Genomic DNA, 20,183 nt, shown 5'->3' with positions numbered 1-20,183 from the left:
GGTGTTTAGTGAATTTGCTCAGCCAGTGGGTTATTGCCTTTTGTCTCAGAGCTCTCAGTTCTGCTCTTGTCTTGACCTGTCCAAATTGCAAGTCTTTGAGGCTTTCTGTATTGGGCTTCTTAGAGTAATTGTTTTAGAAAATGAAAAAAAGATTTAAAAAAAGGAAAAAAAAGGGCCCTCCTGGCAGGTCTAATGCGTTATTGAAATGCTAAGAGACAAAGCAATTAGGGCTATTAAGGAAAGATCCAGGGGGCAGAGAGATCAGTTTTTCTTCAGGTTTTGCAAATGAGCCTGTGGTCCTGAGCTCTGCCCTTCCCCTTTCTATGTTCACCAGAACTCCAAAAAGCATCCGCTTTTATCTTTGAGTTTGTCTTGCTGCTTTTTGCTATGCGTGTCTCCTCTCTGCTGGGCTGGCTACTCTCAGATTCTCTGGTGTCTGGTCTCGATCTGTCTGTGGTTGGAGTTTGGATCAGTAGAATGAGTTTCTGATAAGAGCTGCCACTGCAGTTCTCCCTTCTCCTTCCTGGTGCTGACAGCCCCTCCTCCCGCAGGACTGTGCCTGGCAGGGCCAGGGGCGCGGGTCCCCTGGCTGCAAAAACTTAGAGGTTTTGCTGATCTTAGCAGTTCCACGTTTTCATGACTGTTGTATGAAGTATGCCCAAAGTCAGATTGCTCTGTGGTGTCTAGTCCACGCCATTCCTGGCTTTCTACCTACTTCCCTGGAGGAGTAACTAAAACATACACCTCACCAATCCACCATCTGACCCTGCCTCTGCACTTTTTTTAATTGATAGGGAGCTGTTGAAAGATTATAATCAGGTCAGATTTGCATTTTAAATAGATCATTCTGGCTTCATGGAGAATGGATCTAAGAAAGAGTTTTCAACCTTGGGTGCACATTAGAATCATCTGAGGAACTTTTACATCTCCCTTGTTTACCTTAGATCAATTGTCTTAGAACTTTGGGGGTAGGACCCCGGCATCAGTATTTAAAAAAAGAAACAACAATAAACAAACTTAAAACTCAGTTGATTAATCAGTGTTCAAGTCTGAAGACGAAAATAACCCTTTTACAGTATTGCTAGGCATTAGTATTTTTAAGGTTCCCCAGGTGATTGCATTGTTCACCCACGGTTCTAAGGGGATAAGCCTGGAGCACTGGCTCATAAAAACTTTAAGGTGGCTCAGTCACCTGAAGGGCTTCTTAAAATTCAGATGACTGGGCTCCATCTCTAGACATTCTGTCAGTAGGTCTGGGTGGTACCTGAGAACTTGCATTTCTAAGTTCCCAGGCAATACTTTTATTGCTAATCTAGGAACTGCACTTTGAGAACCACTGACCTAGAGAGAAGGATGCTGATTAGAAAGCTCTTCCTGTAATCTAAGCAAGAGGGGATGAGGGTCTGAATTTAAGCATGGTAGTGGGGATGTAGAGGATTGGACAGAGTTGAGAGTAATTTAGTTGATAAAGTCCATAGGATTTGGTTGATGGGATGTGGAGAGGTGTAGGAGATAGGAGGGTCAAAGATAACTTCCAGGTTGTTCATTTGGTGACTAGGTGGTGAGTGACAGTCATTGATGGAGGCATCACAGGAAGAGGAGCAGATCTTGTGGGAGACATCATGGTTTTGGAGATTTAGCTTGAGGTGCATGTGGAACATCCACTGGATATAGTTGGATATACTAGTCTTAACCCAGGGGAGGGTTCAGAGATATAGATAAGAGCCTGGGAAATCATTGATGTATAGATGGTATATAACTGTGGAGAGACTTGACCAAGGAGAGCAGGTAGAGGAGTTCACAACCTTTTTCCCTTCCCAGCACACCAAAGTAGCATAAAACTCTTTTTAGTAATAATGAATCACTGAGATGAAATATTATTCACCCATTAAAAGGAATGAAGTTTTGATACTTGCTTCAACATGGATGAACCTTGAAGGCATAATATTGAGTGAAGTAAGCCAGACACAAAAGGACAAATATTGTATGATCTCACTTATATGAAATACCTAGAATAAGCAAATTCATAGAGGCAAAGTAGATTACAGATTATGGGGGTGGGGAGAACATGGAGTTATAATTGCTTAAAGGGTACAGAGTTTCTCTTTGAGATGATGAAAGTTTTGATAATGGATGCTGGTGATGGTAACACAATATTGTGAATGTAATTAACACCACTGTACTGTATACTTGAAAGTGGTTAAAATGGGAAATTTTGAGTTGTATATATGCTACTACAATAAAAAGTTAAAAAAATAGTGAGTCACTGAGGCTCTGTTATTCTCAGACCCTGGAGAGTATAGTTTGGCAAAAGTTCTCCTCATTTTTCTTAGGTAGTACACCCTTCCATTTGAAAATCACTGGAGTGGGGAGAAGAGCAGTGGGCTGTTGGGGAAATATAATTAAAAACAAAGTTCTTCTCCCAACCCAGGAAACCTCTCCACGTTTCCTTCTAGATGAGAAAGAAAACAATTTTATTAGTGAATAAGTATTAATCCAGAATGTGATGCATCACAGGCAATCCACTAAAAAGATTGCAAAGACAGAAAGGGACTCACGTGTTTTATGTGGCTAGGCAGATACTATCCATTGAATACATCCTCTCAGGACAGTTCTTACATCATTATGACTGGAGGAAGATTTGCAATTTGGAACCACCCACCACAAGAAATTATACTCATCTCTCCCCAGGAAACTGGGAGATTGGGGTGCTGTGTTCCTTAATGATTACATTTCACAGCAATGGCTCAAGTCCTTGAGGAAATGTTCTTGAGTGATAAATTTTGGAAGAGGCTTATTTAACCTTTAAAAAAGACTTACATATGTTCCAAAGGAACAGAGAAAGTTTTACAATTGTGAGTTACATAAAGTAAATGTTGAAATAAAAGGAAGGGAGGAGGAAGTCTCTTCTCTTATTTTCAACAGGGAGAAGTAAGCCTCTTATTTTAAATTTGTATTTGCCTCTTCAGGGCCATGGAAAGAATATTGGGGAACAGTAATTTTTTAAGGGCTGGGCAGGTGAGGATCCCGGGAAAGACATCAAAAGGAAATTTTTTTCAGCTTCCTCTTCCCGTAAGTGGCCTGAGGTGATCTCTGAAAATGTTTTGCTATTCACTTGACCCTGAAAACCCCACAAAATCATGCAAATCAAGAGGTTCAAATCTTCCGGTTCAATTTAAGAACACCTGAGAAACTGCTCAGGCCATCAACGGTATGCATATTTGAAAAGCCACCAAGTAATGAAAGATGTCACTCTACAGAAGCAGTGTGTGCCATTCCGTCATTACAACAGTGGTGTTGGTAGGTGTGCCCAGGCCAAACAGTGGGACTGGACGCAGGGTCGATGGCCCAAAAAGAGTGCTGAATTTTTGTTGCACATGCTTAAAAATGCAGAAAGTAATGCTGAACTTAAGGGTTTAGATGTAGATTCTCTGGTCATTGAGCACATCCAGGTGAACAAAGCCCCTAAGATGCGCCACTGTACTTACAGAGGTTATGGTCAGATTATCCCATACATGAGTTCCCCCTGCCACACTGAGATGATCCTTACTGAGAAAGAACAAATTGTTCCTAAACCAGAAGAGGAGGCACAGAAGAAAACTGAGGAAACAAAAACTTATGGCTTGGGAATAAATTCATCATAAATTAAATGGAAATTCATCATAAATTAAATGCAAGTTTTCTAAGTTTCTAAGGAAACTTAGAAAAGAGTAGTATCAGTATCATGGCAGCCAAGGGAGTAATGAGTGTCACAGAGAAATGAGTGGTTCTTTAATGTCAAATACAATAGAGCGGTCCAGGAAGCTAAGAACTGAAGTGTCGGTTGGAGTTAATATCTTTAGAGGAGGTGTGATGGATTGGTGTTTGCAAAAGCCAGATCGCTGTGGATTGCGGAGTGTGTTCATTCATTAATTCATTCAATAAAAAAAAAATTGTGTCTTATGTGCTAGGCACAGTTCTAGGTTGATGGCACCTAAATTCTAATAGGAAGAGATAGGCAAACACATAGGTTGTGAGGATAAGGAGACAAGTATGAACTCCTTCAAGAAGATTGGCTAATAGGAAATAGAAGGTACTAATTATATAAAAATATGTAGCATTTATTGAATGTTTATTATTTCCCAGGTGCTATACATATTCTTTAACTCTCTCAGCAACCCTGTGGAGTGAATATTATTTTATAAACAAGAAAACGTAGGTTCAGAGCAGCTAAGTAACTTACCTAAGATTACACAGCTAGTAAGTGGCACATCCGGAATTCAAACCAGCGTCTGTCTGATTTCCAAAGTTTGTTCTTATAACTGCTATGCTGTGTTGTATTTGCAGAAACACTGTCATGTTTGAAGTAACTTTTCTTTGGTAGCAACTTTTTATTACTTGCATTAAGAAACACCACCATTTATTGACTGTTCACTTTATTTCTTTTCCTCAGAGCCACCCTGTGGGTAATTTTCTTATTCCCATTTTATAGATAAGAAACTGCAGCTCAGAGAGGTTAAATAAATCTCCTTAGAATCCTTAGTTGGTATGTGATGGAGCCAGGATTCAAATCCAAGATGGTCAGCTTTCCAAGATCTGACCATTCTGCTACCCCGTGGCTACTCTCTTTGGTAGCAGTCCTCTTGGATAATTATGGCCTTTTGGCACCATTTTTGGTAGTTGGTTCATTCAACAGTGGTGTCCAGTAGCAGCAACAGTAGCTTCCAGAGGTTTTTTAACAATTTCCAGAGATAGTAGCTCTCAGCGGCCAATCTCAGTGATTCAGAGTGCTACCTTTATTCCAGTCACAGGAACTTTCAGGAGTGGTGATGTCTAGCAGGAGTTTCTGATTATAGCCTTAATAGATGTTCTCTGTTTACTCAAATGGCTCTTGAATACCTTCCTTGCCTGCTGGATAGCTCAAGATGACCTTTCTTGGCACCATCTCTTTATGGTGGAATTCTTGTTGAGCCTTCCAGTAACAGCTATTGTTGCTATAAAATCATTTACCATTAATTGTAGTAGAAGCTCTTTTTACCGTCCTTCACTTAACCAACTGCTCAGATTAACCAACATTCTCCTTGTAAAGCATCCTTACTTAATTCTCACAACTAACAGGCCACTCTTCCATGCATGTCTGCCTCACTAGTTCTTGTATACTTTAGTTTTTATCCAAGAGTCATTTGTGTTTGCTCTCAACATACTTATGTCAGTTTTATTATTAAAATTATTTACTCAAATATTAAAGTAAAACAATGAAATATATGTGTAAAAAGATTTGTTTCTATGAAAACTAAATTGATGTGGATGTTTTAAAGAGAATAAGAATAAGGCTTAGAGATATATGACATGCCCAAGATTCTAAAAATATTTCCAAGAGATTACTGGGTAAAGTTGTGGTAAAGGTGAGTTGCTAAAGAAATGTCTTGAAATTAGGTATGGGTGAGACAACTGTAAAAGATTGGGGTAGAATAGAAATCTAGAAACATTCTGTACTTGCATTATTTTGCATGTGTCTTTAGGTTCTCTCTCATCTTTACAATAAACTGAAGATTATAGAGGTTACATATAGGTATGTGGTTTATACAGGAAAAATCAGCAGACCTATTTACCCAGAAGTCTTTAGCCCTTTATCAAGAGATTTTCAAATTAATGTGACTTAGATGTTTTAAGTTAAAATAAAACATTCAGGATGTGTATGAGTCATTTATATTCTCTTCATTTATGAAATTTTCAAATAAATAATCAGATGCCTATTCTTATCACACTAAATACAACGTCTTCTGCAGCCCTGATTTACTCATTCGGTTACTGACTGGTAATGTTCTTTAAAAAAAGTTTGCCCTATATTGTCATATAATAGCATCTTTTTTATTTGCATTTCATCTTTAAGAGTCCCCAAATTCTTTGGTGAATGGGGATCATGCATTCATCTCTGACATAGACAAAAATTTAAGTGTAAATCTCATCCTGTCATTCCCATCTTAAAACCTTTTACCACTTCTCCTTGCCCCAAGGCTCTGTATGATTTGAGCCCGATGTATTTCTACAGTCTTATCTCTGCCAGCCTTATTCCCTTACTGTCCCTAGTGTACCTTTCACTTGGTTAACTCCAGATCTCAGATTGAACATGATTTTTTCACAGAGGCCTTCCTTCCCTGACCACTGGACTAGATTATATGTGCATAGTTCCTTGTACTTACTCTGTCATAGCAGACATCTTTATTGAGGAGTAATTCATGTATCATAAATTCACTCAGAGTGCACAGTTCAGTGGTTTTAGTATATTCATAGAGATGTACAGTCATCACCACCAAGTTTAGAACATTTTTATCACCCCCAAAAAGAAACCTGTATCCATTAACAGTGACTCCATCCCCACCCCACAGCCGTAGACAACCACTAGTTTACTTTCTGTCTCTATGGATCTTCCTGTTCTGTACATTTCCTATAAATGGAATCATTCAATATGTGGCCTTTCATGACTGGCTTCTTTGACTTAGCCTCATGTTTTCAAGGTTCATTCATGTGATAAATAAACGTTTATCAGTACTTCATTCCTTTTTATTGCTGAATACTACTCCATTATATGGATAGACTATATTTTATTTGCATTTGTTTCATTTTATTGTAATTGCTTTTAATGTCTGTCTCCCCCAGTAGACTCTGGGTTCCATGAAGGCAGGGCCATGTGCATCAGTTTCTTACCACATGAGCCTCTCCTCATGACATGACATCTGGCTTCCTCAGAGCGGACGATCCGAAAGAGAACAAGGCAGAAGCCATATTATGTATAAAGTGTCCTTTATAACCTATCACTGGAGATGATATGCATGTAATACTGTCGTATTCTGTTGGCCACACAGGATTTTTCTATTGGCCACGCAGACCAGTGCTGAAACACTGTGGGAGAGGCTACCCAAGGGAATGAATAACTGGAAGCAGGGCTCATTGGGACAGTCTTGGAGGCTGGTTATCATAGACACTTTCTCTGCCTTATTCATTAGTTCATTCTCAGCATCAAGAGGAATGCTTTAAGTCTTTGATTTTAAATCATAGACTTAAGTCTATGATTTTAAATCATAACAATAAAGCATTTCATGTTTAAAGAAAAAGAATGCCTTGTGTTTGGCAGATGCTCAGTAAGTATTTGTGGAATGAATGGGTGGATGGATTTAGACTACATACATTCAGAATTTGTGTCTTTAGAAAAAAGGCCATTTATGGAGCCATAAATGGCTGGGGTGGGTGTAGGAGTGATGATGGTGGGTTGAGGAGGGGGTAGAAGATGACTACAGAAATATATGTGACAGTTGTAAAGAGAAAGGGGAGCTCACCATGTTTTTCTTTAATATCTTTCCCCCAGATGTGGAATCATGAGGGCTTCTTTGCACTCTATAAAGGATTTTGGCCAAACTGGCTTCGACTCGGACCTTGGAACATCATTGTATCCTTTTTGAACATGAGAATGAAAGCAAATGCTTTAAGCTTCCAGGTGATTCTAGGCCATAGGAAGGAAAATTTGATTATTGAGACCTTCAGGCGAGTGAGAAACTTAGTATCCTAATGGTGACCGTTGAGGATGGAATTAAGTAGAGAAACAGCTTTCAGTTGTAGGCTGATCTAAACTAAAGGGAGTAGAAAAGATGTACCAGACTTTCCTTCTATCCTCTTTAAAACAAAACAGAGCAACAACAAACAGCCAATCTGGAAGGGGCTATGAAGTGTTTGGAAGGCATTGTGGTACATGCCCACAGGAAAGTCTGTGCTGAGGTGATCTTTATTTCCTACTTCTAGCTATAGGACCAGAAGAGCTGGGAAATAATAACAGGAAAGGAAACACCATAGGGCAAAGGAATCCAGAGCAGAATAGGGCTCTTACTCATCGGAGAATCTCCTCCCTTTAGCTGTATTTGAGCGCCTCCTATGTGTAGAGGCTTGCATTGGGTACTGCATACTGTGGTGTGAGCATTGCAGAGTTGAAAAGTAATGAGACACATTCCTTGCCCTTGTGTAGTCTTTATAGGCTGAGAGAGAGTCTCTCTTTCTCTCTCTCTCTCCCTCCCTCCTTAAAACTGCTTTAATCACATATTGTTTGTTGTTGGTGTTCTTGCTTATTTTTGTGTGTATGTGTCCTGTTTGCCCCTGAAGACTCTAAATATATTACTGTTCTAATCTGTTTATATTGCTAAATGCCAACAATCATAGTGGGCCATGATGGGTATTCAATGCAGGATTGATTTGACAGATGAAGTTTTGAAAAAAACTTTTAAGCAAGAGCAGCTTAGGAAAGCACAGACTGAGTACCCCAATTTAAGAGAATAGAAAGTACAATTTTAGATAGGGGTTTGGCTTTTGCTATCAATCCAGTGATCTTCCATGACTTACTCCTCAGTTTTTTATTACATATGAGCAGCTCAAGAGGCTTCAAATCTAAGGACTGAGTTAAGTGTGAGCCCAGCCCTGCTAACCTTTCTACTTTTCTCTTTTTCTTTTCTTTTTTTTCCTCTGTGCTCTAATGTATTTTGACATTGTTTTAAGTATTTGCTGAACCAGTGGTCCCCAAGAACAATAGGATGGTTCAGAAATGTTTATCTGTGTTTGTGTTACCATGTTAACTTTTCCCTGAAAGGAAGTGTTAAGATTGAGACTCTGGCCCCAGATTGGTATCTTCTGTGAAGATGGACACAGATGAATGATTTTTCGAACGGCCTTCTTTCCAAATGTGGGTTAAAATATAGTTGGTTAGCCCCAACCTTGGGCTAGAGCAGAAGGCATAGGCCAGGGCAGTTACAGCTATATATGTTACAGACGTCAGTTCTTATTAAAGTATTTATTGGCAGAACCACTTTGGCTTTGTCTTCATTTATTCTCTGCTCCTTTGCCAACTGTGTAAGTTACATTCTCCAGAAAGTGATAAAGAGAAGGTGGCTGTGAAATTGAGAAACAGGCACAAGGCAGAGTTAGGGGCTTCATACCTAGAATTTTTCCCCCTTCAATTTTATTGAGATATAGTCACATACCATACAGTCATCCAAAATGTACAATCGGTTGTTCACAGTATCATCATATAGTTGTACATTCATCACCACAATTTTTGAACATTTTCATTACTCCAAAAAATAAAAAAAAAATAAAAGTAAAAAGAACACCCAAAACAACCAATCCCCCCATCCTCCTCTATTATTCATTTACTTTATTGTCCCCATTTTTCTACTCATCTGTCCATACACTGGATAAAGGGAGTGTGAGCCACAAGGTTTTCTCCAGTCACACCATCACACCATAAAAGCTATACAGTTATACACTCATGTACCTAGACTCTTAAAACATGCATTTATGAGAACAGAATAAGTGCATTGTGCTTTACCATGGCCATTCATTGTCATAATGCCATTCACTTCTAAACATCAGGCATGTGGCTCTTTCCTAAACGTGAATAAACAGGGAAGTTTATTTGGAAGTTTCTGCAAATGAAATTCTAAAAGAGGCTTACAATAGAATCTCATGCCTAGGCTTCTAAGTATCTTATAATTAAAAAGTTCTGGCTATTTTCTTGTACTAGAGCAGTGCCTGGCACGGCTTAGGCACTCAAGTATTTGTGGAATTAATAGTTTGGTTCTTCATCTTTATCCATTCATTCATTTGTTCAACAAACATTTATTGTGTGTCTATTGTGTCCTGGATGCTGGGACTATAGAAATGAGTACGGCATAATCTGTTTTTAATCTCACCTTATAAGTGGGAGAAACAGATATGTAAATAAGTAATTATGATAGATACCAAGTACTGCATGAGAGACGAACAAAGTGCTGTACAAGCCCAGAGGAGAGGGCAGCCAGTTACCTAGGGTATTTGGGAAAGGCTTCATAGCAGGGAAAGACATTCCAGGCCAGGGAACTGCACATGCAAAGTCTCAGAGGTGTAAGAGGGCAAGGCATGTTGGGAGGTGGGGGTGGGGAGTTCATTGTGGCTGAAATGCAGGGCAGTGGTTTTCAAACACTAAGTGCATCAGAATCACCTGGGGATCTTGTGAAAATGTAGATTCTTGGAACCCATTCCTTGAGATTCTGACCCTATTTGGGGCAAAGGCATTTGCTTTTGTCACAAGCTTCTGATGCAGGTGGTCCTTAAACCGTACTTTGAGAAGTACTGGTAAGGAAGTTGGGCTAGGATGAAAGGAAATACGGAATAAACCGACAATACAAATTAAATTATATAGTGTGTTACAAAAAATATAGATTTGGCACCTAATAAACATCTTTTCCTTTGGTCTCACAAAGAAGTTGAACTTTTAAAACACTGTCAATACTGTCCGTTATACTTTAGTCAGATTTACCTTAGTCGTAACCAAGTCCATTTTGTTCATATCTCTAATTGAAGTCTGATCTCTTTTTCAGACTCTTTAACATTTGCTGTATGGGGTAATACTGACATTCATAGCTGCCAGACTCTGGCTCTGAGTCTCAGATGTCACACAGATACCCAAAGTTCCAGGGAATGACCAGGTTATACACAAAGAGTTCAGCATCTCAGAATTTAGAAATAGCCATTACAACTCAGGAATAGATGTAACTGCTGTCAGAGCTTACAGTCTAGGAACCTTTACAATAAGCCTTCCCCTGATAACCTGTGCTCTGAGATTGAATTCTCAGTTTCCATAGTATAGTTAGTCCATATTAGTGAGGCATTATAATGCTTTTCATTTCTGGTTTATTTCACTCAATATACTATCCTCAATGTCCATTCACCTCACAGCTTCACCCCTTGTAGCAGCTCAATATTCCATTGTATGTATACACCACAGTTCACCATTCAGTTAATCAGTCGATGTACCCTTAGGCCATGTCCATCCTCTACAAATCATGAATACTGCCACCATAAACCCCACGGTGAAAATGTCTATTTGTGCCCCTGCTGTCAGTTTTTCCAATTATATACACAATAATAAGGTTGCAAGACCATATGGCAACCGCATGCTTAGCTTCTTTTGGAAAGACTACACTCCCCTCCAGATGGGCTGCACCATTCAACTTCCTTATCAACAGTGATTAGGTACATCCCTTTCTCCACATTTTCTCCAGCATTTGTATCCCTCTGTTTATTTTTAGATGGTTGTATTCACAACCATACATTCCATCTTAAGTAAACAATCAGTGGTTCCCTGTATAATCACATAGTTATGCATTCACTATCCACTATCTATATGAGGACATTTCCATTTCTTCCACGAACAGGAAGAGGCGAAGAAAGAAAAAGAAAAAAATAAGGCAACTAAAGAGCAGCAAAAGAAATAAAATACAAAAGAAAGTCAGACACCACCACCAACACCAATAATCCCATACCGCTCCCTTATATCCTCCTCTTATAGACATTTAGCTTTGGTATATTGCCTTTATTACAATTAATGGAAACATATTACAATGTTACTGTTAACTATAGACTCTAGTTTGCATTGATTGTATTTCTTCCCCAATACCATCCCATTTTTAACACCTTGCAAAGTTGACATTCATTTTTTCTCCTTTATGTAAAAACTTTCTTATATTTGTACATTTAATCACAATCATGACCATTCTAGATTTCACTAAGTTATTCAGGCCCAGTCTTCATCTTCTGTCTTTCCTTCTGGTGACCTACATGCCCCTAACCTTCCTCTTTCAACCAGACTCACAGTCATCTTTGTTCAGTGTACTTACAATATTGTGCTATCCATTTCTGGATCTATACTGTCAATCCTGTTGAATATTCTGTACTCCTTCAGCTCAAATTCCTGATCTTTACCCTCTTTGAATCTCCTGGTATCTTCATTTCTACACTCTTCTCCAAACCTCTCTCTCCTATCTTTTCCTATCTGTCTGTAGCACTCCTTTTAGTATTTCTTGTGGAGGAGGTCTCCTGTTCACAGGCTCTTTCAGTGCCTGTTTATCTGTAAATATTTTAAACTCTTCCTCATTTTTTTTAAATTTAATTTTATTGAGATTGTTCACACACCATACGATTATACAAAGATCCAAAGTGTACAATCAATTGCCTGCAGTACCGTCATACAGCTGTGCATCCAACACCACAACTTTTTTCAATTTTTAGAGCATTTTCATTACTCCAGAAAAGAAATAAAGACAAAAAAAGAAACTCAAATCTTCCCATACCCCTAACCACCCCCCTCCATTATTGACTCATAGTATTGATATAGTACATTTGTTACTGTTGATGAAAGAATGTTAAAATACTAGTAACTGTAGTATATAGTTTGTAACAGGTATGTATTTTTTCCTATATGCCCCTCTATTATTGACTTCTAGTTATAGTGTCATACATTTGTTCTAGTTCATGAAAGAGATTTCTAATATTTGTACAGTTAATCATGGACATTGCCCACCACAAGATTCGTTGTTTTATACATTCCTATCTTTTAACCTCCAGCTTTCCTTCTGGTGATGTACGTGACTCTGAGCTTCCCCTTTCCACCACATTCACACACCATTCAGCACTGTTATTCTCACAATGTGCTACCATCACTTCTGTCCATTTCCAAATACTTAAGTTCAACCTAGTTGAACATTCTGCTCATAATAAGCAACCACTCCCCGTTCTTTAGACTTGTTCTATATCCTGATAACTTATATTTCTTGTCTATGAGTTTACATATTATAATTAGTTCATATCAGTGAGAACCTGCAATATTTGTCCTTATGTGTTTTATTTCACTCAGTATAGTGCCCTCAGGTTTTCTTCATCAACTCAGTTTTTAAGATGGTTTGTTCACACGCCATACGTTCCCTGTATAGTCACGTATTTATGTCTTCACCACCAACACCAGTATCTGTATAAGGACATCTCCATTTATTCCACAAAGAAGGAGGAAGAGTCAAAGAAGGTAGAGGGACAAAAGAAAAAAAAAACAATTTAGAAAGCAACAAAAGGAAAGATAGCATTAAACTAAAGTAGAATACAGAGTCAGACAACATCACCAGTGCAAGAAGTCCCATACCCTTCCCCTATGTCCCCTCTCCCCATATGCATTTAGATTTGGTATATTGCCTTTGTTGCATTAAAGGAAGCATAATACAATGTTTCTGTTAACTACAGTCTCTAGTTTGCATTGATTGTATTTTCCCCCGAATACCACCCTATTTTTAACACCTTGCAGGGTTGATATTCATTTCTTCTCCCTCTTGTAAAAACATATTTGTATGTTTTATCACAATTGTTGAGCACTCTAGGTTTCACTGAGTTACACAGTCCCAGTTTTTATCTTTCCTCTTTCCTTCTGGTGTGCCACATGCTCCTAACCTTCCTCTTTCAACCATACTCACAGTCATCTTTGTTCAGTATACTTATATTTCTGTGCTACTATCTCCCAAAATTGTGTTCGAAACCTCTCACTCCGGTCTTTTCCTATCTGTCTGTAGTGCTACCTTTAGTATTTCCTGTAGAGCAGGTATCTTGTTCACAAATTCTGTCATTATCTGTTTGCCTGACAATATTTTAAACTGTCCTTCATATTTGAAGGACAGTTTTGCTGGATATAGGATTCTTGGTTGGTGGTATTTCTCTTTCAGTATCTTAAATATCTCACACCACTTCCTTCTTGCCTCCGTGGTTTCTACTAAGAAATCTGCACATAGTCTTATCAAGCTTCCTTTGTATGTGAAGGATCACTTTTCTCTTGCTGCTTTCAGGATTCTCTCTTTGTCTTTGATGTTTGATAATCTGATTAGTAAGTGTCTTGGCGTAGGCCTATTCAGATCTATTCTGTTTGGGGTACACTGCACTTCTCAGATCTGTCATTTTATGTCTTTCATAAGAGATGGGAAATTTTCATTGATTATTTCCTCTATTATTGCTTCTGCCCCCTTTTCCTTCTCTTCTCCTTCTGGGATACCCATGACATGTACATTCATGCATTTCATGTTGTCATTCAATTCCCTGAGCCGTTGCTCATATTTTTCCATTCTTTTCCCTATCTGTTCTTTTGTCTATAGGATTTCAGGTGTCTTGTTCTCCAGTTCCTGAGTGTTTTCTTCTGCCTCTTGAGATCTGCTGTTGCATGTCTCCACTGTGTCTTTCGTCTCTTGTGTTATGCCTTTCATTTCCGTAGATTCTGCCAGTTGTTTCTTCACACTTGATTTCTACCTTATGTTTGCCCAGTGTTTTCATTATATTCTTCATCTCTTTTGACATATCTTCCCTAACTTGTTGAATTGTGTCCACCCCCTGGACCCCAAAATGTCATATCTTTCCATATACAAAATACATTCATCCCATCACAATATCACAAAAACTTAAATTATTTCAGTAACAATAGTTAAGTACAAGATCCTATTAAATCAGTTACAGGTATGGTTTATCCAAAAGCAAAATTCCCCTCTGGCTGTGGACTTTGAAACTTAGAACAAGTTATCTGCTTCCAGTATACAAAGGAGGGATAGTCATAGGATAACATTCCCATTGCCATAAGGAGAAACTGAAAGAAAAACAGTGTTTAAGGGAACAAAACAGTTCCTAAAACCCACAGGGCAAACTCCATTAGATTTCAAAGTCTGGGAGTCATTTATCCTTGGGGCTTGAGAGAGTGGGAGTCCAACCCTTTCCAAAGGCTTTCATGGCAGCCCTTTTCTCTCCAAACACTTGGGTGAGTACTCCAACTTATCCACATATTGGGGTGACCAACTTTTTGGCCCCATCCTCCTCAAACATTGGGTTGCCACCTGGACTCTGCCTCTCTGAGGCAAAGGCTCTACCATCTCTGAACAGTGGAGTGGTGGCCAGGCTCTCCCCAATTCCCTGGGAATGTGTTCCACTCTCTCTGGGGCCTGGGGTGGCAAAACTCTTCTGGCGCATTGAGGCAGAAGGCCCACCTTCAACCTCTGGGGCAAACTCACCCTTTCCATGCGATGGGCCACTCTGCTCTCCCAGCCTGAGACCTCTTGACTCCAGACCTCAACTTCCATGGCTCTGTCTTTGAAGAAATTTTTCTTTCATTTTTTCCCTTGTCTGTTCCCTCTAGTCCATACCGGCAGCAGCTCTGTCTATAAAGATTTCACAAAAATTCTGTTGGCTTCGCATGAAGCACACCCGGGTCAAAGCCGTCAGACAATAGGACAAATCCTTTCCGGATAATTCCATCTCCAATCCTGTCTTGTACTGAAATGGTGGCTGGGTTCCACGTTTGGTTAAATCCTCACATTGGGCTATAGCTTCTGAGGTTCCACCCCCTGGAAGCCTGGAATTTTCCAAAGCATCAGTTTCTGGTTTCTTTGAACCCAAGAGTTCAGTTCTAAGTTTATCTCTTTCCACTCGCATTTTACTATAAGCTTCAAGTAGAAGACAGGCTACTTCTATATTTTGCTTTGAGATCTCAGTTAAATATTCTGGGTTGTTGCTTTCAAATTCTGCCTTCCATCCAACACCAGGACTCAATTTTGCCAAATTTGCTGCCACTTTAAAACAAGGATCACCTTCCTTCCAGTTTGCAACAACACATTCATCATTTCTTCTCAAGGCCTTATCAGAAGTATCTTTAGAGTCCATATTTCTACCAACAGTCTCTTCAAAGCAGTCTAGGCCTTTTTTATCAAGATCCTCACAATTCTTCCAGAAACTTACCCTTATCCATTTAAAAAGCTACTCCAACATGTTTGGTATTTGCAAACTCAGAAGCACCAGTACCCCACTTCTCTGGTACCCAAATCTGTTCTGGTTTGCTAATGCTGCCTTTTTGCAAAATACCAGAAATGGATTAGCTTTTATAAAGGGGGTTTATTTGGTTACACAGTTACAGTCTTAAGGCCATAAAGTGTCCAAGGTAATGTGTTAACAATCGGGTACCTTCACTGGAGGATAGCCAATGGCATCCAGAAAACCTCTGTTAGCTGGGAAGGCATATGGCTGGCATCTGCTCCAAGTTCTGGTTTCAAAATGGATTTCTCCCAGGACGTTCCTCTAGGCTTCAGCTTCTTTCCAAAATATCACTCTCAGTTGTTCTTGCAGCATTTGTCCTCCTTAGCTTCTCTGGAGCAAAAGTCTGCTTCCAAAGGCCATCTCCAAAATGACTCTGTAAACTGCAGTTCCTGTCTCAGCTCCTGTGCATTCTTCAAATTGTCCCTCTTTGCTGCTTCAAGCTTGCTCCTTCTATCTGAGCTTATATAGTGCTCCAGTAACCTAATCAAGGTATGGGTGGGCCATACCTCCATGGAAATTATGCAATGAAAGATCTCGCCCACAGTTGAGTGATCACATCTCCACAGAAACATCCAATCAAAAGTCTCCAACCCAATCAACACCAATACATTTCTTGCCCACACAAGACTTCATCAAAGATAATGGCATTTTGGGGGACATAATACATCCAAACCAGCACAAATTGATTTAGTATTAGTTGTTTCAATTCCTTTTTCTCATTTGAAGTGTAAGTTTATTCCTTTGGGCCATATCTTCATTTTTCTTAGTGTCGGTTGTAGTTTTCTGTTGTCTTGGCATCTGGTTTCTTTGATTACCCTGATCAGGTTTTCCCAGACAAGAATGGGCTTAGGTCTCAGAAGGGGGCACTATTCAGTATCAGGTTTCCCTGAGGGTGTGGTTTAGAAGACTGACACACCCTGTGAGGCCTCTTATGCTTTTCCTAACCTGCCCAGCAGGTGGTGCCTGTCAGCCTGTCACTCCTGACTGGTGTAAGGAGGTGTGGCCCCTTAGTTTGTGTTTTGGCTGTTTTCCCCCTGGCTCTGGGGTCTGGTTCTGATTGGAAGGCTCGCAGTAGAACTGGGCACCACCTCCTTCCTCTTAGGAAAGATACATCCCCTAGGGAGTTATCATCTGCATTTAAATGGGTTATTTGTCTCTCTGACTCTGCTATCTCCACCCTTGTCTGGGTCAGAGTATTGCAAACTGAAAATGGCTAAGGCTCTCTCCACTGAGCTGCTCAGGTTGAGAGGGAGGAAAAGGGACAGAAAGCCCCCTTTCAGAACTAGTTTATGGAACCCCAGTTTCACTCATTGGCCAGAGATACACCTGGTCTTCTGGGTTCCCTCTCCCGGGAGAGATGAATCTTCTGGTTCTTTAAGGTCAGTCATCACTAAAAGCCTCTGTCTGCTGGGGATTTGTAGCTTGTATTGAGTAGTCCACATTTGTTAATTAAGACCCCAGTTGGAGCTGGACCGAGGTATATTTGCTTGTTCAGAGAGTGCTGGTTTCTACCGCAGCAAAGTTTCACTGTTCGGCTTGCCCTGGGGGCAGGGGGGTCCCAGCGTATTTCTGCAGCTTTTACCTACACATTTTATGCTGCGATCTCAGGCATTCCTCCCAATCCAGGTTGGTGTGCGATGTGTGGACAGTCATGGTTGTCCCCCAGCAGTAATTCCAGATTATTTACTAGTCGTTCCTGGTTGTTTGTTAGTTGTTCCGGGGGACTAACTAACTTCCACTCCTCTCTATGCCACCATCTTGCTGCCTCTCCTCTTCATTTTTTTTTTTTTTTACATTATTTTCCTTAACTTTATTTTTACATTAAGCAAATGTCTGTCATGCAGCCATCAAAAACCTTACAGTAAAATTACACAGGTTTGTAGTCCAATTTAGACTCTAGCTTCTTAGAATCAGCCACTTTTCTGACTGCTTTCATGAAGTCTTCCTGTACTACAAAATCATGATCAGCACGAATTGCAAACATACCTGCTTCAGTGCAAACATTTCTAAGGTCTGCTCCATTAAAGCCATCTGAAAGCTTCACAATTGCTTCATAATCTATTTCACCATGCTTTGTAATGGGACCTGCATGTATTTTCAATATATCTAATCTTGCTTGTTCATTTGGTAAATCAATATGTATTTTTCTATCTAATCTTCCAGGACGCAGTAAAGCAGGATCCAGAGTATCTGGTCTGTTTGTAGCCATGATCATTTTAACTCTATGCAGAGTATCAAATCCATCCATTTGATTCAGTAACTCCATTAAAGTTCTCTGAATCTCTCTATCAGCTGAAGTACCCTCTGAAAACCGACGACCACCAATAGCATCTATTTCATCCATAAAAATGATGCATGGCTGATGGTCCCTGGCATAATTAAACATTTCTCTGATCAAACGAGCGCTTTCACCAATGTACTTGTCTACAATAGAACTAGATACAACCTTTAAGAAATTGCAGTCTAGCTGGCTAGCAACAGCTCGTGCCAAGAGCGTTTTTCCTGTACCTGGTGGTCCATATAACAAACAGCCTTTTGGAGGTATTATTCCTACACGCTGGAATAATTCTGGGTTTGTAAGAGGTAGTTCTATTACCTCTCTTAATTCCCGGATCTGTTCTGATAGCCCTCCAATCTCAGAATAGGAAACATTCCCAGGGTCCTCATGAGACATGTTGTAAACCAGTGGATCCACCTCTCTTGGCAAATATCTCATGATAGTTAGTGTAGTCATATCCAAAGCAACTCTTGTTCCTGGCTTCAGCTTACTTTTGTCAAGCTGTCGACGACAACCCACAACATATCTTGGTCCGTTTGTAGCTTTAACAATAAATTTTTCTTCAGTTAATTGCTTAAGTACTTCACCCACAATCTGACCAACACTTTGTAGGGCCTTCAGATCATTTTCAGGCTTTTCATACTGCTTGGTAAGTTCCTTTAATTGTTCCCTTAACTCCTTGAGGCGGCCGTCGATCTCCTTGTGCTCTAGCAATTTCTTGCGGTAGTCCTGAAGCGCCTTATCTCTAGGGTCCGCCATGATGAGAAGCCGTCGCTCATCCTCTTCATTTTTGAAGGACGGGTTTTGCTGGATATAGGATTCTTGATTGGCAGTTTTTCTCTTTCAGTATCTTGAATATATCAAACCACTGCCTTCTCACCTCCGTGGTTTCTGCTGAGAGATCCACACTTAGTCTTACCAAGCTTCCCTTGTATGTGATGGATTGCTTTTCTCTTGCTGCTTTCAGAATTCTCTCTTTGTCTTTGACATTTGAAAATCTGATTAGCAAATGTCTTGGAGTAGATCTATTTGGATCAGTTCTGTTTGGAATATGCTGTGCTTCTTGGACTTGTAATTTGATGTCTTTCATAAGAGTTGGGAAACTTTCATTGATTATTTCTTCTATTATACTTTCTAACCTTTTTCCCTTCTCTTCTCCTTCTGGGACACCTCTAACATGTATATTCATGTGCTTTATGTTGTCGTTCAATTCCCTGAGTCCCTGCTCATATTTTTTCCATACTTTTCCCTATCTGTTCTTTAGTGTGTAGGATTTCAGATGTCCTGTCTTCTAGTTCGGTAATCCTTTCTTCTGCCTCTCCAAGTCTGCTGTTGTCTGTCTCCATTGTGTTTTTCATCTCTTCTATTGTGCTTTTCATTCCCATAAGTTCTGATATTTGTTTTTTGAAGCCTATGAATTCCTTATGGTCACCCAGTGTCTCCTTTATATCCTTCGTCTCTCTTGTCACATTTTCTTTCAACTCATTGATTTGATTTAGATTTGTTTGAACACCTTTAATTAGTTGTTTCCACTCTTGAATCTCAGTTGAGGTGTTAGTTTGTTCCTTTGACTGGGCCATATCTTCATGTTTCCTGGTGTGGCTCATGATTTTTTGCTGTCTGGGCATGTGATTTTCTTGATTAGTTTATTCTGGAGATTGTTTTCTCTCTTTTGCCTTGGGTTTTCTTTGATCTCTTTATTTCATTGTTTCTCTCACTGGCCAGTTGTCAGATTGAATCTGTCCTCCAGTATTCCCTCCAAATCAGGCATCCACCATGGCCTGCTACAGAGATGGGAGGTAAGCACTGGGCACCCCAGCAAGTTCACTGTGTGTGTGGTAATAGAGATCTGCTGGCTTCCAGTGGTTCTCTGTTTTCCACCAGTCGGCAAGACCTGGGTTTATTTTAAAGCCCTGCTTTGGCAGTTGGGTTGTCTGTATTTCTTAGCCAAAACTGGGCTGGGTTTCTGTGTATGGCATGTAGATCAGTCACTGTGGTCCTAATAAAGGGTCTGAAGCATCTTCTTAAGAGGGTTTCCATTCCCTTGCACTTTCCAGATTGTCTAGCAGATGGTGCTTGCGGGATACTGATCACGTGCTTCGACTTGGCGGGCCTGGGCTGGGGGACCTGATCAGCCCCTGGGGAGGGTGGTGGGCACGGGCGACAGCGCCCTCCACAGCCCCCCAGGCCTGGGAAAGTGGAGCCGGAGGCAGGCCCCATTTCCTCACCCAAAATACCA

The 20,183-nt window shown here is 40.0% G+C and overlaps 2 protein-coding genes across 2 annotated transcripts in view; one reads left to right on the top strand and one right to left on the bottom strand.

The window, feature by feature from the left end:
- Positions 1-8,955, top strand: part of SLC25A14 (solute carrier family 25 member 14) — a 49,360-nt gene extending 40,405 nt beyond the window's left edge. Inside the window, 2 exon segments of the mRNA XM_037822801.1 lie at positions 7,346-7,426; positions 8,375-8,955. Coding sequence (XP_037678729.1) covers positions 7,346-7,426; positions 8,375-8,416 — 123 coding nt within the window. The 3' untranslated portion in view covers positions 8,417-8,955.
- An 8,508-nt stretch (positions 8,956-17,463) lies between these two features.
- Positions 17,464-18,703, bottom strand: LOC119524172 (26S proteasome regulatory subunit 10B-like). Its single transcript, XM_037822815.1, has one exon. The coding sequence runs from the start codon at positions 18,701-18,703 to the stop codon at positions 17,534-17,536; it is 1,170 nt and encodes a 389-aa protein (XP_037678743.1). The 3' UTR covers positions 17,464-17,533.
- Positions 18,704-20,183: the final 1,480 nt, after the last annotated feature.

This window comes from Choloepus didactylus, chromosome Y (genome assembly GCF_015220235.1).
Source record: "Choloepus didactylus isolate mChoDid1 chromosome Y, mChoDid1.pri, whole genome shotgun sequence".
Taxonomy (NCBI): Eukaryota; Metazoa; Chordata; class Mammalia; order Pilosa; family Megalonychidae; genus Choloepus; species Choloepus didactylus.
This window is presented reverse-complemented; position numbering and strand designations above follow the sequence as displayed.